This window comes from Grammomys surdaster, unplaced genomic scaffold (genome assembly GCF_004785775.1).
Source record: "Grammomys surdaster isolate TR1022 unplaced genomic scaffold, NIH_TR_1.0 208, whole genome shotgun sequence".
Classification (NCBI taxonomy): Eukaryota; Metazoa; Chordata; class Mammalia; order Rodentia; family Muridae; genus Grammomys; species Grammomys surdaster.
The window spans coordinates 2,065,355-2,092,667 of NW_021604653.1; the positions used below are offsets into that span (position 1 = coordinate 2,065,355).

The 27,313-nt window shown below is 42.0% G+C and overlaps 1 protein-coding gene across 1 annotated transcript in view; it reads left to right on the forward strand.

Moving 5' to 3' along the window:
* Positions 1-27,313, forward strand: part of Nckap5 (NCK associated protein 5) — a 698,067-nt gene that overhangs the window by 552,659 nt on the left and 118,095 nt on the right. The window contains 2 exon segments of the mRNA XM_028771521.1: positions 11,904-11,942; positions 19,328-19,447. Coding sequence (XP_028627354.1) covers positions 11,904-11,942; positions 19,328-19,447 — 159 coding nt within the window.

Consider the following 27,313-nt stretch of genomic DNA (forward strand, 5'->3'; position numbering starts at 1 on the left):
GCCCCACGCATGAGTAAACTCAATAAATATTATCTGATAATGATGGCAAGGTGAGGACAAAAATGGTGGGTGTATATTGAGTGTCTGTGTGGGGGTAGGAGTGAGACTGGAACTGAAGCCTGCTCAGAGCATTCAACCTCCTCAGTATGGGGACCAGTCACCTGTCTGCTTCTTGTTGAAATGGACCATTGGCCACATGGAGTCTCCTCAGGGACTCTACTATGATGGCAACCATTATTTAAATGAATGACTTCTTTACACATCAGCCCAGTGTGTTAAAACTCTCACACGTTCTATGAGAGTCTGTTGGATGACATATTAGAGTGTATCGGAACAGATTTTAGAAAGATTGCATGCGTCTTACTTTATTATTTTATTTGTGGGATGCCCAATATGCCTTCAGTTTCTTTTTAACCTTGCTAACAGCTAGATAACTGTTTTTTGGTGAGCTCCTTGGCATTCTTACCCTCTCTATCTCCTCCATCCTCTCTTGCTCTTGACACTGTCCTAGAAGTTGATGGGTTGGACCACAGGAACACAAGTCAGAATCCCAGGTGTAGCCGATTCTACCACCATGTTCCTCTTTTGTTACTTCAGACAGATATAATCTCAACCTTCTGAGGATGACTGTTTTGGCTATTTTGGTTTTCTAACACTAGTGTTTCTACTAGACTGAGTTATCCTGCACCAGCACTTCTCCTAGCCCAGGATAATCTGATACCAGAACTTATCCTAGGCAGGGTTATCCCATACCAGTGTTTCCCCTAGGCTGGGATCTCCTATACCAGTTCTTCACATAGGCTGGGATAGTCAGTCCCACATAAGCACTTACCCTAGACTGTGATATCCCACATTAGCACTTCCTCTATGATGGGTTATCATCAGTCCTTCTTCTGGGCTGGAATTTTTTCACACTAGTGGTTTTTCACAGACTTGTGTAGAACTCACTTTGTAGACAAGGATGACCTTGAACTCTTGACCTTTATGTTCTTCTACCTCTCAAGCGCTGGGATTACAGACATGTGCCACCATCCTGGATTATGTAATGTTGGGGGATAGAACCTGTTCTAACTGGTCCACAGCTTCAGACTCTTCCCAGTGGTTGTTAAGGATATGCTGTCTAGCTCCACAACATCACCCACCTCTGGGAGCTTGGGATGAATGCAGATTCTCAGGCCTCATCCTGAGAATCCTGGTCCCTCTCAGGGTGAATCCAGCATTTAGGCATTACCAGGCTTTCTCACTGGTGTTTGTATACACTACTCTTCCAGTCTTGGGCTTATAACATTGACCACTCTGGCCCTCGCACTCAGTACTTACATGTTGTTGGAGAAGTCTCCAGATGTCCCTGTAAAATTGCTTAATTTTCAGCCTTTCTGTCATTTAGTATTTCTAGCCACGTGTATTGCTGACTCAGTCAAATAATGTTTGTGACCCTCTGCCCTGTCAGGAATCAGAAACTTCAGAATGTAGATGGAAAGATAGCTCAGGGGATGGAATATGTAGAAGGACTCAGGTTTGAGTCTTGGAGCCCATGTAATTTACCAAGCATGGTGGCAGACATGTTGTCCCCGCTTATGAAAAATTAACATAGATATTACTTCAGGAATGTCACCTGAGGTTAACATCTGACGACTGCTTGCACCCACAGACATAAACCCAGACACAGACACAGATACACACACACCACAAAAACACATACACACAGGGGGGAGGGAGGGGGAGGGAGAAGGAGAGAGAGAGAGAGAGAGAGAGAGAGAGAGAGAGAGAGAGAGAGAGAGAGAGAAGTCAAAGTTAAAACAGTTAGGAAACTTTTTGACATAAAAGCTAGCATACAGTCTCTGGTCTGATGAGGCCAATTCGGCTTTCCTCAGCCCTGTTCCCCAGGCCTTTGGTCCAGTCAAAGTCTAGGGCAAGCAAGACCAAATAGATCCAAGGCTATTTAAAGGAGCCAGTAATCCTCCTGGGTTAAAAGTATTGATGAACTAAATTGCACTTTCACCTCTTGTACAGAAATTTCATGGGATATGTGACCTGTATTCAGAAGTCAAATTTACAGGCTCAAATCACACAGCTTTGTACTGACCACAGTTCTCCCTAGGGTCACTCTTCATCCAGCACAAAGCTCACAGCCTTTTTCTATCGAAACCAGAGTCTGGGCTATGGAGATGGCAGAGTCTATATGGTGCAAGCATGAGGACCTAAGTTCAGATCCCCAGAACCCTTGTAAAAAGCTAGGTATGGTGGTACACATCTCTAATTTCAGTGGAATTGAGGCAGAGATGGGAGGAACTTTGAGGCTCACTACCCAGCCAGTTCAGCAGAATGGGCTCCAAGTTCAGTGAGAAACCCTGGCTCAAATTAAGTTGGAACGATGACTGAGGAAAACACTTCATGTCTACATCTGGCGTAAACATGCTCACAAACATACAAGCTCATACAGACACAAGTGCACATATGCATACCAAAAGAGTCATCTGCTTCCCGTGTTCCACATGCCTGTGCTATGTGGGTTTCTCCAGAGTACCTCAGACAAACTAAAATTTTCTCCTTCAAATCACTTTCTGTGGTTCCACTGACAGCAGGATTTTTGAAGAGAGGGTCCCTCTGTTCTTAATTGCAGGAATTAACAGTTGCCAGCAAGGCGATTTACAACAAAGAGCCACCTCTGAGCAGCACAAATGTTTTGTATTTGTGAATACAGGCCTCTGATTACACATGCCTGTTGTTCTGAAACTAATTGCACTGGGTAGACTGTTTCCAAGCTTTGTAAGAGGATGCTCTCGAAGGGGCAGTTCCATGTAGTAATAATGCAGAGTGGAAAATCTTTCCAAGGCTTTTTATACTAATTAGTCCAACTAACAAGGTAAGGCCTCATGTAAGTTATTTCCTTGCTAGTAAGCTGCATAAAACCTCCTCAAAGGTAAGGCATGAATTTAAAGCACCCTCAATCCTTTTTGCCCTCATGCTTGTTTTCTGGGAAATGGAGACCATGTTGAGGTTTGGGCAAACACTGGGGAATCTAAAATTCTATCTATCCTTTTATTAAAAGAACATCTTTATTAGAAATAGACAGATATTGTGCATAGATGGATACACACACACACACACACACACACACACACACATATATATATATATATATATACATAGTTTAATGTACCCTTGGGACATTATGTATGTAAGCCAGACTAATGGATGGCTTTGGAGGTGCACACACACACACACACACACACACACACACACATAGATGGATACATATACCACACATATATATATGCATCCCAAATGCATAGATAAATACCTATAGCCATATATACATATGGGTATATGCATAAATGCATACAGTCACATACTATGGCTTGGTAGGTACACACATGCACACACACACATACATACACATACACACATGTACACACTTCACTTCTCTTGTTTCTTTGCCTTAGAGAAGAAAGATCACACCAAGGATTACCCTCATTGCTTTATGGGAGTTTGGAAGGTTTCAAAATTGCTTAGTCTAAATATTTGACAGGAAGGCTACTATCAAGTGGTGAATTACTATTTGTTCATGGTATTGCCTTAGCCACAATTCCTTCCAGACCAACTGTTCCATATACAGAGGTACAGTGTATGTATAAAATGACCATGATAGCTTCCCTTGAATGGCTGCATTGCCTTCAGATGGATTCAGCAGTATCTGACAAACCTGTACTGAGTGTCACCTCCGTCATCTGGGCTTTGCAATCTCATAGAACTATTAGACTCACAGAAGTGAGGAGGTGAGGGGGTCATGGAGTCTGGGATAGAGAAGCTGCTGGTGCTGTGGGAACTTCAGATGGATGGTGGTCAGCAGTGGAGAGTGGCAGAGCATCAGTAAAGAGAAGTGTGTGTGTGTGTGTGTGTGTGTGTAAGAGAGAGAGAGAGAGAGAGAGAGAGAGAGAGAGAGAGAGAGAGAGGGACAGAGGTGATGCCACTGTCCTTGCCAGTAGACATCTACCTTGTTTTTTGAGACCAAGTCTCTCTCTGAGTCTGGAGCACACAGATCATGTTCCACTGGTTAACAAGTCCCTGGCTTCCCAGGACAGAGATTACAGAGATTACAGATCACACTCTCTTTTTTACGTGAGTGCTGGGCTCACAGCTAGGTCTTCCTGCTTGCGTGGCGACCGCTTACTCACAGAGTTGTCTGCCCAGACCCCCACGAAGGGATCTTTAAACATGCTGCTGGCTGTATCATGTCCTATTCCAGGTCTAGCTGGACTCTACTCTAGCATGGAGGCTAAGCACTCATGTGTTTAAGGTTCTCTGAGAGTTATAATATTCACCCAAGGTTAAGAACTGCTGTAGGGAGGACTTTTGAGTGCTATAGCCATGTAACGCTTTTGCAAAGTGTATGTGAATGGATGACACACGGGAAACAAGCCTGCATACAGTGATGTGCTCACATGGAAAGTTTGACATTATTTCAGATTTCTGTGTTAATAAAAAGCTACAGACTCGGAATTATTGTGACCATATCTGTAATCTCATTGCTTAAGAGGTAGGATCAAGATTAAGAGTTCACAGTTATCTTTGGCTATATCCTGAGTTCCAGGCCAGACTGAGCTACAGGAGACACTGTCTTTAAAAGACAAAAATTTATCTCTCTGATCTGGATGCTATGTGCCTGGGTTGGACTTAGAAATCTGTCCTGGGACACCTTCAGGCACATCTCATATCAGAGGTCTACATCATCTTTAAGGTTACTGTCTCAGTAATGCAAAAGGGACATAACCTGCTCCTGGTTGTCACAGCCTTTGGTGCTTAGTTGAGCACAGGCCTGACACCTCTGGTCAAAGCCTCCATTCAGTTTGCCATTATTACTCCCGAGGCTCAGTATAATTCTCAGCCCACATGAAGTGTTTAATGCATGTTTGTTAAATGACTAAATGAATGGTGGAGAGGGAACAGCAGGAAATTAATTTCCAAATTGTTTTCTTGCAATCCCACATATGCATTTAGACTAATGCCTTCCGTTATCTCCTCAGAGGAGGTAAACAGGCATTTATTATGCACCAACCCTAAACACAATCCAAAGAATAAATACTTGGAAGGAAACAAGCAGACATACTTAAAGACCAAATTGAATTTGAAGAGGCCATATGGACTCGGGCTAGGGAAGACTCAGAGTTCGAACATTGTCACAGCTGCTCTGTCCTGTAGTATAGCAAGTGTGGAGCTGTCTCATTTTACCTGATAATGCTCCTATGCAAAATAAATGAATGTCAGTGAAGGCTAAATCTCATTGAGTAGAGTTCTTCCATAGCATGCACAAAGTTCTGTCCCCAGCACATCATCTTGGTGCACACCCCTAGTCTCAGCGCCCTAGAATCAAGGTCATCTTTGGCTATAGAGAGTGTGAGGTCAGCTTGTGCTGCATGAAATCCTGTCTCAAAATTCGACCCTCAGAAGCAAAGGAAAGAGTGTGCTTTGTGACTGACTTATGCATTCATGTCATGACCACAGACACACACCCCTCATGCTTTTACAGATAAAATCCATTTTCTTTACTCTAACATAACACAAGTGGTCTGCCCCCTGAGCTTCCCCTCCTGACTGCCATTTGCCTTTGATGAAATGACTAGTCTACATTTGACCCTGCCTACATGGCTTCTCTGACTTACACAGTCACTTCACACTTTTCTCACAACTTCAGATGGTCCCCACATTTTATGAATGAAGAAAACCACTGTCTTCCCCATTCACCACACATTAGTCTATGACAGCAGCACAAGCTATCTGTGGGCCTAAGTGTATGTGTATACACATGAGGGTTACAGTGCATGCACATGCGGGTAAAAGCCAAAGGTCAACCTCACATCTCATTCCTCAGATGTTTTCCACATTACTTTTTGAGATAGGATCTTTCACTGCCTAGAACTCATTAAGTAGGCTAGGCTGGCTTGCCAGAGAGCCCCTGGGATAAACCTATCTCTACCTCCCCAGTGCTGAGCTCACATGTGCCAACATACTTGACTTCTTTTCTCCCTTTTTAGTGTGCCTCTCTGTGTGTGATAGATAGATAGATAGATAGATAGATAGATAGATAGATAGATAGATTTTTTCATAAGTGTAGCACATATGTGTATGAATATACATGCATGAGCTCAAGGTTGGTGTTGGCATCAACCCCAGTTGTTCATCCTCCTTAATCATTGAATCAGAGTCTCTCAATCAAATCTATAGGTCACCAGTATGCCTAGTCTCCCTAGCCAGCTTGCTGTGAGGATCCTTTCTCTCCAACTAATGAGTCTGGGATTATCAATGGGCTACCATGCCCACCTGTCACTTGAATGGACTTCTGGGTATCCACACTTGGTCCACACATTTGCATACTTTTTTTGGCTTCACTTTAACTTCCTTGTCATATCCCTAGCCCCATGGCTGGTTTTTAAAAAGGTGAAATATGAGGGTAGACCTCAGGTCTTCATCCTTACAAGACGGACACTTTATGGACTGAGCCATCTCCACAGCCTGTGGATTCAAGCCTTTTTAGTGACCATATACAAGTATTCTCCTTCTTGGCCTAAGTTGCCTCTTTATAGTAACCCTGCGAAGTGCATTTTCAAAAACACACGTGCTTTCCAGTAGATTGTAGTGACTTTGTTGAAGTAAGAATTGCTTTGTAAGATGAAGTTTCCCATCAGAGCCAGGGAGGCTCACAGTAGGCGACAGGGGGCTGCAGTCTAGGCTCAGTGACTTTTCATTCCCTTCTAAGGACTAGTCTGCAGCTTTAAGCCCTCCACTCCAGGGGATCCTGTGGCCTGGTGAACTAGGTAAGAACTGGCTGAAAACTCTCTAACTTGTCTTTCACACAGACCAGGAGAGGGCTCTTTTGGACTCAAATAACAGAAAGGTCAGCGGTCTCCTCTCCCTCTGTCTCTGGAAAGCAAGTGCCTAGAGGAAAAAGGACCACTAGCATAAACAAACAAACAGTCAGATGTGCTAGTGAGCCTAACAGTCCCCATGCTGAGGAGGTAGAGACAGCAGCAAGCCTGTAGTTTACTTGGTGTTTAGTGCAAGCAAGCGCTAAGGCATTCCGTGGGTGGAAATATCAGTTTTCTGACAGAATTCCCACTGAAGAGGAAAGGAGCAGCTCTGCATTGTCTCCTAGGCCCAGAGCTGGGAGGTCTCCACAGAAAACCTGGGCAGGGTTGTCCCTACCAGTGGCAGAAGTGCTGTCAGCTCTACTCCATGTACCTCAAGTCTCTCTGGCCCAGGCCAGCTGCTGTTCTGCCTTTCTTCTGAGAGAAGCTGGCCAGTACTCATGATAGTGATTTGTTCTCATTAGCTGGGCATGGCAGTATGTGATTATCTGCTAGCAAAGAGCTGAGGGCAGATTCTGAGAGCCTTATGGGTAGAGGCATGTCCCAGGCATCATCATGTAAGCCTATTAGGGACTGAAGGTACCACATCCCAGCACTAGCTCTATCAGTACGCCTGGGACGGGTACACATGAACACAGCAAGAAGCCTAAGAAGCCATTTTTATTGACCATAGAGAGAGAAGTGTTCGTACTTCCGTTCCACAGAGAGCCTCTGAGCCCTTCTGGCAATTCCACCTTTGTGTCAGTGGCTACAGAAATATTGTTCAATTTTCAGGTAAAGCAAACAGCTGTCCAAAGAGCATGCCAGAGGGAACGGTGTCCAATACAGAGTCAGTAAGGCCACCAGGCAAGGTGCTGGATTGCAGAGATATAGCATATCTCCTCCCGTGGGCTGTTAAGGGTAGGATATTGCTCTATGTCCCCCATTAAATCATAGATACAGCCATTTTATGTGACTACTGTTAACACTGAATGGCTTAAGAGAGCAACCAGTTTGGAGGAAGAAAAGAAAATATTGATATTCGGCAGTTTTATGAGCATGTAAATCAAATCCAAGTCTTGGTTTTTTTTTTAAGTAAATTATTTATGGTTTGAATTAACTTCTGTGTATTGTTCTCCAATTCTGCCTACATAGACAGCTCAAGTCTCTCTTCATATGCCAACAGTAAAACAGGTGATGTATTGTTTGACTTTAAACTCTCAGCTACTTACAAATTGGAATGAATGTTTAAAAGCTCCCAAGATTTGGGAGCTGGGAGAGGTCTCAGTCTGTGAAGTGTTTTGCTACCCAAGCACAACTCAGTTTGATCCCCAGAGCCCACATAAAACACCAGGTGCATTTTTGTGTGCTTTACCACGGGGTTCTGGGTAGAGGCTGGCAGGTCCCTGCCCAGAGGGTAGAGCACAAATAGAAGTTCCCCAGCTTTTGTGAGAGACTCTGACTCAAAAACTAAGAGGCACAGTGATTGGGGAAACCACCTAAGGTCAGTCTCCTGCCTCCAAATGCATGCTGCATACACACTCATCCAACCACACACAGCCACACATGTTAGAAATGTGTACAAAAGACAAGACTGTTTGATTTCAATGAAAAACTTTCCAGGTTTATTTAATGTCAACAAGGTACATTTGGAAAGGTTTTACTGGGCAAAATATCCTTTGTGCATACACTTTAACTAATAAATTATGGATTGTCTTGATTCTAATTATTTACTTCCTGTGGCATAAACGCCTCCTGCTCAAAACTCAGTGCTAGCTTATGTTTTAATTTTCTCTGAGACTTGCTGGTAGCCAACTGTCGTGAAGGATGTGTTGTTTTGTCAATATTGAATCAAGAAACAATTAAGCCCTATGAAAACATTGACACCCAAAATATTCTATGATGAGAGTCAGGCACACAGAGCTGAGCATCCCCCAAAATAAATGTGTTACCCAGTGCAAAAGTAGATGAAAAATGCACTGTAATCTCTGACTGAATCTGAGAATCACCATAGTGATAACATATGTACACCGTGTGACATGTTTAATGGTGTGATTGTAACCACCAGCCTGCTATATCCTTGCTGAAGATGGCCATGCCCCAGTTGTTGAGCCTCATAGGTATATGTTTAGAAATTTCATATTGAATGACTGAAGGACAAAGGGATACAAACAAGTATACTTTATGTTCTATAGTATCTAAGTATTTACTTGTTTTTATTTGTTCTTTTATTTGTGCATGTGTTTCTGTGTGTGTGTGTGTGTGTGTATGTGTGTGTGTGTAGAGGTGTCTGCCAGTATGACTGAACAAAAAGAACAGAAGGGGATATCAGATATCATATCTTCTCCATCATGTTCCGAATACTCCTTCGAGACATGGTCTCTCCCTGCACCGGGAGTTTACTTTTCCTGGTTAGGCTAGAAGCCAGCAGGCACCATCAGTTTTTCCATCTCCACTCACCTTGGAGCTGGGAATGCAGGTGACTGCATATCCTATTCCTTATGCGGGTGTTGGAAATTTGAACTTCAGTACACGTAACTGAGCAGCAATCTCTTAACCACTGAAATATCTCTCAAGGCCAGTGGATCTCAACCTTCCTAATGCTCTGATCCTTTAATATTGTTCCTGTTGTGGTGAGCCCCTAACCATAAAATTATTTTCATTGCTACTTCATAACCATAATTTTGTTTCTGTTATGAATTATAATGTAAATATCTGTATTTTCCGATGGCCTTATGTGTCTCCTGTAAAAGTGTCGTTGGATCTCCAAAGGAATCATGACCTACAGGATGAGAACCACTGCTCTAGGTCCTTAACTTTGCTACTAATGTTTATCAGATTCAGTTAGGCAGGCAGTGGTTTATAATATGTAGTTTATACACACACACACACACACATGTAGTATCATACAAATTATATTGTATATAAGCATGTATAACTAATTAATTAACTTCTAAATCTTAATATTGATTTTGAAGAAAAGATCTCCCTAAGTAGTCCAGGTTGGGCTTGAACTTGGAATCTTGCCTCAGTCATCTCAGTATTAGGTCTATGAGCATAGACCACTAAACCTTGCCTGCCTACTTTAGTTAATTGTAATGAATTTTATCAATAGTATCCATATGGTACATAACTTCAAGGTGATACTGAAGGTTAGCATTAGACATCCCTTATTGTGTTTTTAAATCTTCAATAAAAATATGACCTTAATACATACATTGAGAAATGCAGAAGAACTATGTGGAGGGCTTGCCAGATCTTTGAAAACTCAGAGACACATTGTTAGGTTTACATGTGGTTTTAGCGTGATTAACATTACATGCTTTCCCCTCTAGTAGGCATGAAAATGGACTGGAATGCCAATGTTGGCTTAGCTTAATTATGATTCCTGTCTTCTGCTGAAGAGGAATATAGCTTTCTCTGAGGTCCCAAGTTGCTTGAAGAAAATTAAAATTCTGTTAAGATATTAGTGATGGCTCAGGCTAGGAGTCCCCTGATACAGTGCCTGCCTAGCATGTGTAAAGCCCTGGGATCCATCCCAGCATGACATTCGAGATGTGGTGGTACCTGACTGTAATCCCAGGTTAGAAGCTCAAGGTCACTTTTGTCTACATAGAGTGTTCTAGATAAGCAGATATACACATCAGCCTTGCCTCATATACAATATAATGTTGAGAATTATGTTTGCTATATGTTGTAAGAAACTCAGAATAATAGTAACTCTGATGCCTATTCAATGGAAGTACAGCGGCAGACAGTAGAAACCATGACAAGATTAACACAAGGCCTTCTCTGTCTTCCTACCTAAATATGCTTCATGATGCTTGTTGTCAAGAGAGCTGCTGCTGTGCCAGCAATCATTTTTAAAATTATGATATGTGAATAATACAAGGTAGTAGGTTTTGCTATAGCATTTCTTCCATGTACAGAACACACATTTTGATGGTGTTCATCTCCTTCTTGTTCTATCTTGTCCCCTTTCCTCCATCCTATCAATCTTCTTTCTCTTCTCAAATAGCCCTCCATCTAATTCCATGTCTTTATTAAAAGTATTGTTTCCACACATGAGAGAAAACATGTTATTTTATCTTCTCTGTGTCTGAATTATTTTGTTTAACATTCTATTCATTTTTTTTACTACCAACAAGATTTCATTCTTTATGGATGAATAATATTCCATTGTATAGATATACTACATTTTTTAATTCATTTGACGGATACCAAGACTAATTTCATAATCTTTTCATAACATTTGTGCAGGCTACTTGATTGTTTGGTCCCTTGAGGGTATCACCATGAGCTGTATAGCTGGGTTCTGTCTGTCATCACTTTTAAGGCCCCACACAGAAGGAAGGAGTGGTAATCTGCCTCCTTTCTTCTTACAGACTCTACTAGATCCAAGAAAAATAGTCTGCTTATATCTTGCTAGTTGGAACTATGTCATATAAGAAGAAAGGAGAGCTGGGATGTGCCCAGTCCCCAAAGTCAAAGATGGGATTTTTCTACTGTGGAATAACTTAACAACTACCAGGTTCTATTATAAGTGGCAAATGCTAGATAGGGGTATAGGGAAGACAGAGGAGCAAAATGGGCCACACAGGAAATGGGCTGCCCTATTCTCATCTGTGTATCTTTCTGTGTTTCCAGTCATTTTAATTGCAGTAAGACAGGTAAGGAATAGAAGTATCAACAGAGATAATTACCAGCGATGCAGGGAAACTGTGCACACAGGTCATTAGGATGGGCTCTCTTACTGCTTGTTTTTGTAGCTTTTGTGGAATACATATGGAAAGAGATTACTTCCCCAAATATGGAAATGTGAAAGTGAAGGTGTGAATTTTCTTCCCAGCTGAATCATTGTAATTGGCCACAGGGTCATGTTTAGATATAGTAAAATATTACCCAGAAGGACATGCTTGTTATGCAGGAAAAGATCTGTTATGGGTAGAGGGGAGAGGACTATGAGGGGCTCATTACAAGCTGGAAGCTGTGAAGGACTTGTTAAATGAATATGCATTCATAGTCTGTCATAACCAACAACTTCCTTCCTTTTTATAGGTAGCCAACCAGGTTGTTCGAGCTCTACTCACTCAAAAGGTAGGTTCACCTTCTGCCTTTTACTTGAAGTACTAATGTGAATGGAGGACCCATTACACTGCCAAACCAAGGAACCAGGACCACAGATGTGGTGGAACTTTGCTGTTTGTTTACTTAGGCTAGAGCTGCAAGTGTGTGTGTGTGTGTGTGTGTGTGTGTGTGTATTGCATAAGAAGTAATATCAACACATAACTAATTTATTCATTTATTTATTTGGCTTAAAATTCCTGATTACAGCCCAGTGTAGAGAAGTCAAGGCAGGAACTGGCATTATCATATCCACAGTCAAGGGCAGAGAAAGTAAAGACATGGCTTCTTGCCTCCTTGCTCTCATCTAGCTTTGTCCTTTCTTTTACTTCGGGGTTCCTGTCTAGGGAATGGTACTGCCCACAGTAGGCTGGGATATGTCACTTAGAAATTAAGACAGAACACCATAGATATGTACTCAGACCACCCTAATTTAAACAATTCATCATTAAGACTCTCTTCCCAGATGACTCTAGGTTGGATCAAGTTGAGAATTACACTGACCAGTACAGAAACCTTTTTAAAAATGAAAGGTTTTCAGTTCCCAAAAGGAATAGCAGACTCTTGGGTTTATGTTGAGAAGCAAACTAAAGAAGTTGGTGGGTCATTCTAGCTCCTAGGACAAGAAAGTTGTTTGGGGGACAGCATTCAAAGGGGCCTTGGACTCAACAAGAGGTCTGTGAGATTACAAAAGTGTTCTAATTCTGTAAAGCCTGAATCCTTTTTCTATGGAGTGGGCATGTAGATGATACCCTTTTATCTCAAGATCATGGGGGAAATCTGAGATAAGAAGATAGGAAGAGTTACTTGGCTGTTATTTTGGAATCAATACAAAATAAACATAAGCTCTCTTATCTCTCCAGTTATCTGTGCATTCAATCTCCACACATAGGACCTCAGAGTCAGAACTAGTTATGAGTTATCTTCCACATTGTGACAGAATATCTGACCAAAGAATTTGAGGAAACAGTGGTTTATTTTGGCTTCCAGTTCAAGTATTCAGTCCATCAAGAGCAGAAATAATAGCAGAGAGAATATAAGGCAGCTGGTAACATTGTATCCACAGGCAGGACTTGGAGCACTTGGTCACATTGTATCTACAAACTGGGGCTTGGAGCAACTGGTCACATTGTATCCACAGCCAGGGATTAGAGCACATGGTCACATTGTATCTGCAGCCAGGGATTAGGGAGTTGAGTGCTGGCCCTGGGCTTGATTTCTCCTTCATATAAAGCCCAGGACCCCTGCCCATGGAATGGTTATCCTGTATGTAGTCTTCCTACATCGATATTCTCAGTCTAGAAACCCTCTCACAGACATTTTGAAAGGCTTATTTCGTAGATGATTCTAGATCCTGTCAAGTAGACAGTCTATATTAACCATGGGAATCACTGCCAGAGTGAGTAAATACATGTTTGCTCAGGTTTGACAGATGGGGTACATTTTATTCAGTGATTCCTAGCCTAGCCACTTCTCACTGAGTCTAAACTGTAGTTCCCTCAAATTTTGTTTATTCTAACAATTTCTTCAAAGTATAAACTTTTCTAAAAGATTCCCAGCTTCTGTAGCATCCCCTGAAGTGTATGACTGTGAGGAGCCAAGTAATTTGTGCTACTGAGTCTTAATAGAAACGAAATTTATCAGGCATCTACCCTGTCACCCAGATATTCTTAAGTATTATTTATATTTATACTGCACACACAAACCGTGACGATATTTTTGCTAGACCTCTGTAACTTTTCCTTTAGCAAGTATTTATTAACTATTTCACATTTGATATCAACATCATGTAAATAAAGACATCCATGTATGTTATTTAGAGTTGGGCTCTGTTGTAAGGAACAGAGTTGTAAAATAGTGATGGCTGACGTGAACTGAAAGACTCTTTTCACAGTAATAAGTCACTAGGTAGTCAATGTAGTATTATAGCTCTGAATCCAGAATGTCTCTGACTCCTCTCATTTTTTTCCTGTGTGCTGAAGCCACGATTCCCAGCTCTGACTAAAGGTACAAAATAGCTGCTTTAGCTCCAGTCATTGTGCCTGCTGCATTCCAATCATCAGAATAATAAAAAAAAAACATGAAGAGTTTGTAGAGGGTAGAATACCAGCTATCCTAAAAACAAACAAAACCTTTATATACATTATTTACTTATTATCTGTCTATATGCATGGGTGTGTACGTACCTCACCATGAATATGTACATCAGAGGTTCTCTCCTTCCACCATGTGAATACTGGCTTAAAAATTATCCACTGAGCCGTCTCACTAGCCACCAGCTATTTTGTAAGGTGATATCTAGAAGGTTCCAAAGGTCATGAGTCTATCTCCTTGAAAAGATTTTCATCACAGAGCTACACCTAAGAAAACTGATAAGTGGGCCTTCACTGTAGGTAGATGTCCAGAAAAACTACAGGTTGTTCTTTTACTATGGAAGAAGGTAAAAATAAGATGCTCTTGGATAAACCCAGATTTCTGCCACAGTGTGCATAGATACCCTCGTCTCTTGAAACCTTTGATTTCTTGGTTGCTCTGTGCTCACTTTATTTCACAGCAAAGGGAGAGCCTCTGCAGCCCTGTGTGTAGCCTCAGAAACACTTCTTCTTGTCTCTTTAATGGTGCCTCAGGGGTCTGGTGCAGTGCAGAAGAAAGCAGGGTCCTTAGGTCAGCCACCAAAAAGTGGCCACACAAATCCAAGTAACAGCTGGTAAACACATCCATCTACTGCAGTGAGGATGGATTTTTAGGCACACAGAGAAGCGCTACCACAGGACAGCATGCCCTACGAATTTCACCAAACAGGAAGCTGTGTAGCAGTTTCTGGAGAGTCCATGATGTTACATTCTGTTAAATATCCACCTCCTGGTTTCTACAGGACCCGAAAACTGCTTCAGAAAGACAGCTGTTTCTCTTCAGTTATAAACAGAACAGAGCTGAGGCTATAACTTGGTGGCTAGAGGGCTTATCCAGTGTGCATTGATCTCCAGTCTCAGTACTGCATAAGCCTGACTCAGTGGTACAGGATTTGTAGTCCCAACAGACAGGGGAGGGGGTCGGAAAACCTGGAGTTCAAGGTCATTCTTGAATACTTAGGGAGCTTGGGCTACAGAAGACCACCTCACAAAGAAGATAATTTTGGGGGAAAATAAATGCAACCCACATGCAAATGTGAAAATTAATTCCAAAGGCAGGTGCAGTTGGCACAGGTGATATGACAGAAATTGTCAGTAATTTCTGTCTGTCATCCTTCTCTCTCTTTTTCTCAAATGCCCACATGCATGTGCATGCATGCAAACACATACACAGACACACAGACACACACACACAGACACACATGTACCATGAATAATTTAAAAATAAAACAAAAATGTAAAAACAACTACATCATTCATCTATAACATCAAACAAGGATGTGTGGCGCGAGTGTGTGTGTGTGTGTGTGTGTGTGTGTGTGTGTGTGTGTATTAATGCAGTGCCCGGGTCCAGAATGTATTGAGTCTCTGGGAACTAGAGTTACAGGGAATTCTGAGCTGACTAAAATGGGTGCTGGGAACTAAACTTGGTCTTCTGGATGAGCACATACTCTTAACTGCTGAGTCATCTCTATAGGCCTAAATGATCCAGTTTTAAGATGTGTCATGTCTTATGATACACAAAAGCCTCTCTCCCATGCCTTCTATTTTTTTCAAGGGCAATCCAAAACCAATATTAGTCTTAGCAAGAATTGTTCAGACCAACACCCAGGTGGTACAACCCAGCCATACCCACAAGAAGGTCTGGCATATGACTAGCACAGAACCATCTCCCTCTCACTGAGTGCTGGGCTGGACAATCAAATTGTCCCCAGTCTTCATGCCTGTGTTCCCACTGATTAGCCTTCACTGTTCCTTAAATAATGCAACTGGCCACTGAAGTTCAGGTGTTTGTATAAAAACTCTCTGTAGAGGGTGGAGAGATGGCTCAGGGCGAAAAGGTGTTGCAGCCAAGCTTGATGACCCAAGTTCAGTTACCCGGACCACTTGGTGGAAGGAGAGACACAGCTCCCATTGTCCTCTGACTTACACCCATACACTGTACACACACCCATCGAAAGACTGTGAAAATAAAAACTCAGCAGAAGCTATCTTCATTTCTGTTACCTTACCCACATGAAGAACTCCCTAGCTTTGCCCCTGTGCTGCTGGGTAGTTTCAACACTGTGGCCTCATGCTCCCCTCTCTCCTTACAAACTGACACCGCTCTGTGTGCATTCCCTGTCACCTCCGTCGAGTCAGAATGGTTGTGTTTTCCCACCCGATGGGCACTATTAATATTTATCTGCCCCACAGTCAGGTTTTATTAATTACTTAATTAGTAGTAGTGAAAACAATTAGCGTTGAGAGCAGAGAATGTTATGTGCATGCTGGCAACAGAAATTAGCATAAGTGATAAGCAGAGGTTGAATGACTTAAAAAAAATGGTGGAGTGTCCGTGCACAGAATACACAATTCTGCTCTCTGGACTGTCTTCCTAGGGTCTTCATTCCAACCATGCATCGAGGGACATAGATCAGCTAGAAACATTGTATACATGGGCTTCATACACTTAACCAGAAAAGATGAGAAGAGCATGCAGTGTACAGGGTACAATGCTCAGAAAGATTCCTTTGCCCCCATAAACAGAACCCATGCTTCAGAGTATGATGGTGCCTGTTCACACTTAGCCTCAGCAGCCCTGTATCTCTAGAAGCCAAGGTTGATATGGAATAGGCTTCTAACAGCTACCGTGTAGGCCAGGTATGCCCAAGCTGTGTGAGCTGCCTATGTCCCAAGATAGTTGTGAACACTATCTGACAAGCTCATATCACAGTGTCAGAAGGTTAGATATGGCTGAAGAGATGGCTCACTAGATAAAAATTTTGCCTCTCAAATATGTGCACATGTGTCCATATGTCCAGGCCCATTTTAAGGCTGAACATGGTAATGCATGCATTATAACCTGAGCATCCTTTGATGAGACTGAAGGCAAAGAGAATTCCCAGAAGCTCCAGGATCAGTCAAGGTCAGCAGCAGGCAATTAAACCCTGTCTTAAGGAACATGGAAAGTGAGGAGCAACAACCCAGGCAGTCCTCTGACCTCTATGCACATGTATGTATGCCAACAAGCACACATGAGCATACACACAGACACACACAGACACGCACACACACAGACACACACACACCGTTCATGTCATACATCCTCACACAAAGTCTTTTAATAAAGATGGGTCACCCCTAAGTTCTGGAAAACATCGCTGCCAACTGGTCCTCTCGCTACCTTTCAGGGCCTATGTGAGCCCATCACTGTCCATGGCAGAGAACAGGTATGCACCCACCTGACTTGCTAACACACCTGATTTCTCTGTATTATGCAGGTTACCAGGGGATTTGACAGCATCATCACCTCTAACATTTATAACTAACACAACAAATAAACCACTAACATCTACTGTGGTTGTAATGTATTCAGTGGTACATTAAAAGAGAGTGAGAGAGAGTGGAAAAAGGACTATGCTTGTGTTGTGGCTTTTCTACTTATGGATGTGTCAGTTAGCTGACAAGACAGGTCTACATCAAGAAGATGACGGGACACAAAGTGCTTTATGCTTAGAGTTACAGCAGAGGCATTGGAGGCTTGATGGGGTCTAAACAAGGGAACAGTCACCATGGGTGCCAGGTGAGGTGTTCAAAAAAGGACGTTTAAACTACTGTCAGATATTCCAACAGCACATTGGAAAGCTGCTCTGAGAGGCAGCAGTGGATGGACCTTGAAATGTAGGAAGAGACCAGATTCTGAAGAGCCTTGAATCTGAGCTGTAAGTTTGGAACTTATCAGAGAGAGTATTACCATTGAACTCACACAAGGACTGATATCGAAGCCTGGGAGGGAGGCAGCCCCACTGTGGAGACCCCAAAGGCTCTATTCAGCAGCTCCCCTGACCATGAGCTGAGGAAAAGGTCTTGGAACGACTTGAACTATTGAAAGCAATTGTTCCCAACAGTGGCACAAAAGGGATAACTGTGTTCCCTCCCTGGTATTGAGCCCAAAGTTCTCCAGACAACCTGTTTAAAGGACAAGCAAGATACAGTGGTAGTTTAAATGCCTTTACTTGTGACTATACAAATGGTTCAGTCAGCAAAATGCTTCCCTTGCAAGCATAAGGAACTTAACTCCAGAACGCAATGATCTAAGAGTCCTCTTCCTCTGACCAAGTTTCCTGGGTGGTACTCTAGAAAACAAGGTATAGAGAAACACACACACACACACACACACACAATGGGAGCTGGTAAGGTGATGAGGTGGCTAAAAATATGCACTGTCCAATCATGAGGACCTGGGTTTGATCCTTAAGACTGTGTAAACAGATGGGCATGGCTGTGCCTGTAACCCCAGAGCTGTGGGGAACAGAAAGAGAAGCATTATTAGTATTTGCTAGTAGGATACCCTTTGTCCTGTTTGGTCTTCCACCACATACACACACACACACACACACACACACAAACACACACAAACACACAAAAACATTTGAAGTGGGTAGCACGTAAAGACCAACACCCAAATTTTCCCTCATTCCACATACAAGTGTTCATATATCTGCATTTGTACATATTCATGCATACACATGAAAGCACACACACATGGACACACACATGGGCACACAGAGAGAGACACACAAACACACATATACATATACAGACACACACATAGACACACACACAGAGACACACACAAACACACACATATACATATATAGACAGACTCACACACAGACACAGACAGACACACACACACACACACACACTCCTTCATTCAGAGGTACTCCTTTCCCTTAAATGCATCAGTGACTATGTAGTCACAATGCTGAGAATCTCAACTCATTTCCCTAAATGACACTGGCGGCTCCATCTAAAGTGCTAGCTCCTTTAGTTCATTGGTTCTCTAGTCATTGTAAAAATACTGTTGTCCTTGTGGTTTGTACTTTATGATTGCTTTTATGAAGACATCAAAAAAGCATAATATATAGGTAGAAACGTAAATTGACTTTATATCACTAAGATTTACCGCCTTCAAAAATAGAGGACTGCATTAATGCATTTCTGATTTCAAGGTGCTTTATTTATTTATTTTTGTACAATTGGTCTTCCCTGAACATAACAATTCCATCAGACAATGGTTCTTGGAAGAAAATGTTGTTCGTGACTTATTTTTCTGGAGGCTTTGAAGGATAGAATGATAGTTTTTCCTAATGTGTCTGAAGTATCATGCAAAATACAGCTGTAATATGCAAAGGCATCTTTTGGTCAGCCTTTCTTTTACTTCTTCATGTCTTTTTGTAGGATCTAAGGGAGGAATGTGTAAAGTTGAAAACAAGAGTATTTGACTTGGAGCAACAGAACCGAGCGCTCAGCATCCTGTTCCAACAGCGAGTCAGACCGGCTTCTGACGTGCTCCTCCAGGTATGTGTTTATGTGGAAAACGGCCTTTGCTCCTAAAAAGCTCTTGACAGGAAGCTGCTTGCATTCAAAGCTTGCCAGCTCCCCAGGTGTAAGGCATATTGCACAAAAATCCCAGTGCCACACTGTCTCAGGTGGTGTCCTTAAAAGTGACTATCTCTCAAATTCTCTACTTTGGAAAGTTACATTCTCATAAGGAAAAACTCCAAAGAAGAGTACACAGGCAAAGGAGACGTGTCTGTCCTCTGGACTGGAGACATGCCACAGCTGCAGTCTGCTAAGTGCTTGCCTTGCAAGCATTACCACCTGGGCATAATCCCCAGTATGTATATTTGAAAAGCCAGGTGTGGTAGCATGTGCTTCTAATCCCAGAGCCAGGGAGGAAGAGACTTGTGGCTCTTTGTCCAGCCAATCTAGCCAAACGGTGAGTTCCAGATAAAAGCAAGACACTCTGTCTCCTATTACAAGGACAGTGTCCTAAGGAACAACACCTAAGGCTGGCGTCTGGCCTCTATATCCAAGTGTATACGTATGCACACTTGAACACACACGCACACACACACACACAAGCACGCACCAGGTATACATACAAATTACATAAAGCTAAAGTTAACTTCCTGTGCTCCACTAGAAACATACCAAGGAGCACAAACCTTGCACACACTACATTGGACAGTATATAAGTAGAGCATTCCCGTCATCATTGGAAATTCTCCGTGAAATGTTTTCTCAGTGGTTGAGTTCCTCATCTGTTCTCTGCATTTTGGCATAAACGTCTCAGTACTTCTCTATGGAATGATGAGCGGCTGCAGCTCATAAAAGGAAACTGTGTTAGTAAAACAGTAACAAGAGTTAGCCCCACCCCTAACTTCAAATAGGAGAGCTCTTTGAATTACAAAGTAAATCTCATTTCAGAAATTAATTTCCTCTCTGCTTTAGCTGTTGGAACATAATTTATAATTCATGGCTCAAAAGTTGTTGGCAGGCCACAGGGAGAAACCGTGTGTCTCCATTTTGTTTCCTGGACCCGACCACCATCAGTGTTTGTCATTGGGGATCATGAGTTTGTGAGAAGCTCCATTTCTTTTGCAGTTTTACAATTAAGACTTGATATTGTAATTACATTTAACAGCTGTTGCCTGCTCATGAATTTTTCTGTTTTGCTTGCTCTAACTCAAGGCTCTTCTAGAACAGTGGTTAAGGATCTACAGTCCCTGTTTATAAATCCTGATGGATTATTTATAGAATAAACACATATGCCAGAGACAATACAGTGTTCACATTGGCCCTCACAGATAGGGCAGGTGATCAGACCACCCACAGACCTTGTGTTGTATTCATTAGATGTTAGTTATCAAAGTTTATATGCTTCACCAAGGAATTTGCACTTTATGAGCCATCTGCAATAAGGGATTCTTGCTAAAGGTGGCCTGTGTCTTAATTTGCTTTTCTATTGTTGTGGTAAAGATTATGTCCAAAACCAACTTTCACCTATTTTATAAGTTTCACCTCTCAGTTGTGGTTCATCCTGAAGGGACGTCAGAGCCAAAATTCAAGGCAGGAACTCTGCAAGCAGGAACTGAAGCAGAGGCCAAGAGGAACCCTGTTTGCTGGCTTGCTCCTCGTGGCTTGCTAAGCTTTCTTATGGAACCCAGGACCGCTGGCCCACAATGTGGTTGGCCTTCCTGCATCAGTCATTAATCATGGCAGTACCCTATAGACACCAATCTTACAGAAGCATTTTCTCAATTAAGATTCCTTCTTCCCAGATGTGTCCAGGTTAATGTCAAGTTGGCAGCCATGACAGGCTGTTAAGAGACCCATGAAAAACAATGATAGACTATAATGACTGCTGAGATGATTAATGTTCACTTTCCACTTGTTAGAACCTACAGGTAGCTGGGGACATAGTCTCAGTGAGGGACTATCTAGATCATGTTGGTCTATGAGGCTTTCTGTAGTGGATTGTCTTTATTTCTTTAATGTGGGAAAACCCAGTCCACTGTGGGCGGCACCATTCCATTGGTTTAGTCCTTGGATTTTATAATAGAGGAATCTAGCTGAGCACAGAGCATACATACATTCATTGTTCTTGACTATGGATGTGATATGATTAGGTACCTCAATTTCCTGACATGATTGCCCTGCAATAATGGACTGTAGCCTGGAATTACAGGCAGAGTAAATTCGATCTCCCCTAAATTGCTTTTTTTGTCAAGATATTTTACCACAGCAACAGAAATGAAGCTAGAACACCTGCTGTCTAACACCTGTGTGTCATAGTCATATTTAGAGGAAGTAGCAGGATTTGCCGTTGATCTATTCATTATTTCGCTCACAACATAGTTTTCTGATGTTGCTTTGGGGATTAAGTGAGAACATGTACTCACCATGGAGATAAAAGAGGAACCACCTGAGCTTGCTTTTCACCTATTGACACTGGGTAATTATTTGTTGAATAGGATAATGAATAAGCAGTAAATCCAGCTTGAGAGTTGGAGGTTGATTTGCATAAACATAAGGGAACTTTGTGCTCTCTCTTTTTCTGAAAATTTCTCATTTTATATGGATGCCTGATATCCTGTGTAGCTGTGTAGAGTGTGTGAATAGGCTTTGTGAGAAAGTACAACAAACTGTCCAGTGTATACCTGGCTGTAAAAACTACAGACCCTACAGCTGCTCCGTGGGGACCCTGGAGGAAGTTCTCTCCTTGGATATCAAGTCATTTCCTATATATTTAAGAAACTGTTTAAATTTTCCTCTGAAGAAGACAGCTCAGCCATTCTTAACCATTTGATGTAGCCACCCCAAAGGCAATATAGAAAGATGGCGGTTAGATTCATGGTGACTTAGTAAGATAAATTGTAAGTGTCAGGAAAAGGCATTTGTAAGTCAGAGCCAAGTAAAAAATAAAAGGATAGATCTAAGAATTAGCTGACAGGTTCTAGTAACTTATAAATAGAGCAGGGTAATGAGGCACAGTGGTGTCTGCCTTCAGTCCCAGCAGTCAGGAGGCTGAGGCAGGAGAATCATTGATCTCAGGATATCAAGGGCATCTTAGGTAGCATAGTGATACCACAAGTAAAGAAAGCAACATGAACCACTGAACACAGCTCTGTCCACTGCTGAGGCTGGTGAGCACAAACCTACAATTTAAAATGTGGCGCTTGGTAATGAGCTTCCTCTTGATTCCAGTTTATGCTGTGATATCTCTGGGAGTAGAAGTAGTTTTAAATCAGGTTCAGGAGACCCTTTTTTATTCAGATAACCATCAAGTAAATTCTAAAGCACTGAGAAGTTAGTATAGAAAATAAACTCCCAAAGTTGTCATGTCAGGGGCTGGCACCCCAGTTGTGTCTGAATCTGTAAATAGCCAAAGCTAGATGAGTTAGTGGACAGTGTCTCTTCTGGAAAGTCACACAGAACAACTCTGTTTACTTCATAACTGCTGACCACTACAGTAGAGCTCCCTGTCAGTTATCCCAGCGTTCTCTCATCCATTGGGTTAGAAGTTCACCGGCAATGAATTATTTCAGTAACTCAGTTTGGGCATAGAGTACCCATCATGGTAATTATGGAATTCCACATTTAATAATGTGGGGCTGGCAAAATGGCTTAGCCTGACAATCTGCATTCAATCCCTAGAACCTACATAATAGAAAAACAGATTGATTTCCCCAACTTGCCCACAGATCTTTATATATTATCTACTGAGATTCAGCTGCTCCCACAGAAGAGGTTTTAAAATTAAAATTGTAATTTTATACAAATTGTATTATCTAATGAACTATGGTGGGTATCAATGAATTATTTTTGTAAAATAAATCCCAGTGTTTCCAACTACTCTATAAAGGAAAATGGAACCAAGGAGCTCAGGATTGTACTAAATATTGGTGTCTAACTATAACAAAATTACAGAAAATAGTGAATTATGTTAAATGTGGGGGATTCTGCATGTGAACTGCTCCTCAAATATTTGTTAGTTTTCTTATTTGTTTGGCTTTTGTTTGTTAAGGAATGGTGTATTGACTCATGGGCTGTATAAATGGGACAAGCACTCTACCACTGAGCTGGATCCCAGATCCTCAAATAGTTCTAAAGGAAGACTCCAACAATAAGGTCTATAAACAAGAACCCATCTTTGGTTATAACCAAAATGTAACTGAACAAAATGCAGAAATCACCATGTTACATCACATGCTGGTAAATTCGAAACTTGTGCTGATCTGATCTTTTCCAAACCTATGAGATAGGGCTGAGTACTGGCTCATTGTGTACATTGAGTACATGGGGATACAGGTGGAGAGAAACTACGTCACATAGCTGCAGCTCACAGGGGGAGGCTTCAACTTGGAAAGCTAATGAAACTGATTCCATCAGTACTCAGTTTTGCCTCCATTTGGTTTTCCCTCTTTAGAGACTTCTGAATAAGCAAAAAAGCTATAGTACGTGTGCATGTGTGTGTGTCTGTGTGTGTGTGTGTGTGTGTGTGTGTGTGTGTATGTGTCTGTGTGTCTGTGTGTGAGCATGGCAGCCAAAGGAAAATCTCAACTGTCTCTCTCTACCTTACTTTTTGAGCCAAGGTATCTTCTAGGCCTGGAACTCATCAAGTAGAATTGGTAGTGAGCACTGGGGATCTACCTTTCTGCTTCCCCAGCACTGGGATTACAAGTGCACACACTACTGCGCATGGATTCCTTTACATTGTGGCTAATGTTTGAACTTGTGTCTTCATGCTTGCAGTGTGAGTACTTTGCCAACAGAACCATCTTGCCTGCCTAAAGACTATGATTTAGATTCCCATTCTAAGTGATGAACAGGCCCACATGTGACCCAAATGCATCACAAAACTTCCTCGGTACAGTAACAGCAAGGGAACCACATTGTAATAGTTTCTAGAAGGTTCCTGCCATCTTGATTTTGCACCTCTTTTCTCTGTTCTGCCTGTGTCACCATTATTCTGATAGGATTTTATTCTCATATATTCAAACTGAGACAGTTAAGTTGTTGTTGTTGTTGCTACTGTTGCTATTGTTGTTGTTGTTCTGCTTTTTGATTGACATTTCAAAGTGTTCTACTGCCCATATCCATGTCATGAATATAGAAAGAATGCCATTGTGTCTGTTATTCACACCAAGGGAAAGAGGATTTGACAGCTTAGAATTAAGGTGTGAACAGTTGCCATTAGTTGGTAAGAATACATATTTTAGCTAGTCCTCTTTTTTTAGTTTATTATTTCAGATGGTATGATGAAATGAAAGAGTCTGAAAATTCTATACTCATTCTTTTCTTTTATTGTCAACTTGATCACCTAGGAAAAGGGCCCTCAATTGTAGAATTGTGCCTGTCAATTAGTCTGTTAGTATGTCTACAGGGATTCTCTTGACTATCAAATATGTTTAGGGTAGTCTGGGCTTAGGCAATTGCTAATTTATTTATTTAGGAGGGCCTAGCCCACTCTGGGCATCACCATTCCCTGCAAAGGTGGTACTAGGCTGTGTAGGAAAACTTGCTGAGCTTTATCCAGAGAGTCAGCCTACCAGCAGCATTCCACCATGGCTCCTGCTTTGATCTCCTTCAGTGATGGACTGGGACCTGGAAGTATAAGCTAAATAAACGTTTCCCCTTCTAAATTACTTTTAGTAATAAAGTAATGTATTATTTACAGTGCTTTTATCACATCAACAGAAATAAAACCAGGTCACATGCCTGTCATGTTTTTCTTCTCAAAATCTTTATTTTGGGGACGTAAATCTGCCAGTCCAGTTTGACAGAGCACTTCACACTCTTCACTGATATCACTTCACAAACAACACATACCCCTTTCTGACGACAAGGCCACACTGTACCCGCTCAGGCATCTTCATAGACATTGCTGTCCTCGTTACATGTTCCCACTACTAGATACCATATGGGTATTAGTTATCAGTGTCACACGACTGAGAAGTTTATGAGCTTGTGTAGAATAATGGAATTCTAATTTCTTGTGACAGAAGAATTTCCTATAAAACCCAATGGACCTTTCTGAAACGGGAAAAATTTAGAAAATGGTGCCCTGTCCAGCTTGTTCCAGGGCAGCTGCCATGTTCCCACTGTTCCCGCTCTAACCATGGCTCCGGCTAGATAGAAACACCAGCCCTGACACCCACAAGACTTTACCATTCTGGCTGGTTCCACCAATCAACTCCATAGAGACCATACCCCAAAGCATGGATCTTGGGCCAACCACGTCACTCTCATGGTTCTCTGTTAAGCTCCAGACAATATCTGCCATCCTCATGGTACCTAGTAGAATAACAACTCTTAATGCTTAAAGATTACCTTATGGATTTATATATTTAGAAATGCTCAATTAACAAGATGCCTGCATAATTAGAATAGTCTAACCTTTGATATAAGTTGCTATCCAGGACTGCTCTCGACCAATCTGCCCTCTTCCATGGTTGCTTCCTCCCTCCTCCTTCTCTTTCTGTTCCTTCTCTCCTCCACTTCCTCTCCTTCTCTCCCCCCAACTCCTCACTCTGCCTACCTCTCATACTGCCCAATCACTGAGATTTACTGTTAATACAGTGTAATGTGTGTGTGGGGGGAATATCCTGCTGCCCCTTTCTCCTCAGAGTTTCACTTCAGTTCAGCAGTAATCTTTTTCAGGCCAAGAGCTCTCTTCTCAATCTTCTGTTCTTCCCTTTCTACAGGCAGTGTCACTATTCATAATAAAAACATGATCTGTACTTCCTGACTGTTTGCCAGGGCCAACCAAGCTTCTTTTCTCTGGGTTGAATGAAGAAGAATTATATTAGATTCATGGATGTTGGCTCACCACATTTTAAGAGTATGTATGTATATACTCTTAATATATATTTATTTTGGTGGTTGGAATGAGATCTCCTACAGGCTCTAGCTGTGAACAATTCATTCCCAGTTGGTGACACTTTGGAGGTTTAGAAGATGTGGCCTTGCTAGAGGAAGCATGTCATTAGGAGTAGGATTTGAGGTTCAAAAGCCAAGTTCCATTTACTCTCTCTGCTTCCTGCTTGTGGTTCAAGGTGATCCCTCAGCTCTCAGCTCTCATGTTCCTTCTGCCATGCTGTCTCTACCATTGTGGACCATAAATCCAAATATACCCTCTCTCTTATATAACCTGCCTTGGTAAACAGTGATTTAGCAATACATCAAACATCCTCCTTCAGTCTCTGAAGTATGTGTATGGGCATGTGTGCCCTCACACACATGAGCACACAACAGAATCCATCATAAGTACACACCACATACACAGATAGTGATAATATGATTAATCAGCAAATCAGCTATAGGCAAGGGACATGGAGGGCAAAACTGCTTCAGTAGTTGTCGAGTTCAGGCAATGAGAACTTTCTCTTCCCTTGTACTAGGACTGTTCCTGAGCAAGAAGGAGTCTAGAGAAGAAGCCAGAAGTGTCCCCAAAGTTTTAAGTACTTTGTGGCTCACTTTCTGCCAACATTAGTTGACATTATGAGTTTCTGGAATGGATCATCTCTGCCCCTTAGCTACATGAATGCCTGTTGCAGAAATGTCATCCACCCTGTTGTGTGACTCTGGTGTCTAATTTAGAAAGATTCTCAAGGTTGAAGGGAGGCACAGTTTCCGAGGGTTTGGGGGATGTTAAAATGATGGTGTAGCTGCTGGCGGTGAATCTGCTCTTCTGCATCATCAGAGGGTTTCTGTGCTCCCATTATGAGTGCCAGTCAGATGTAGAAACATATGGAGAGTGTCCATCAGGGATACTGACTCACACACTGAGCACTGGAAGGATATTAATTTGTCAGAGGACCAAAAATGGCTTCCCTGTGAGATAAGGGACATTGAAAGATCACACAGCTCCTCCAGGGT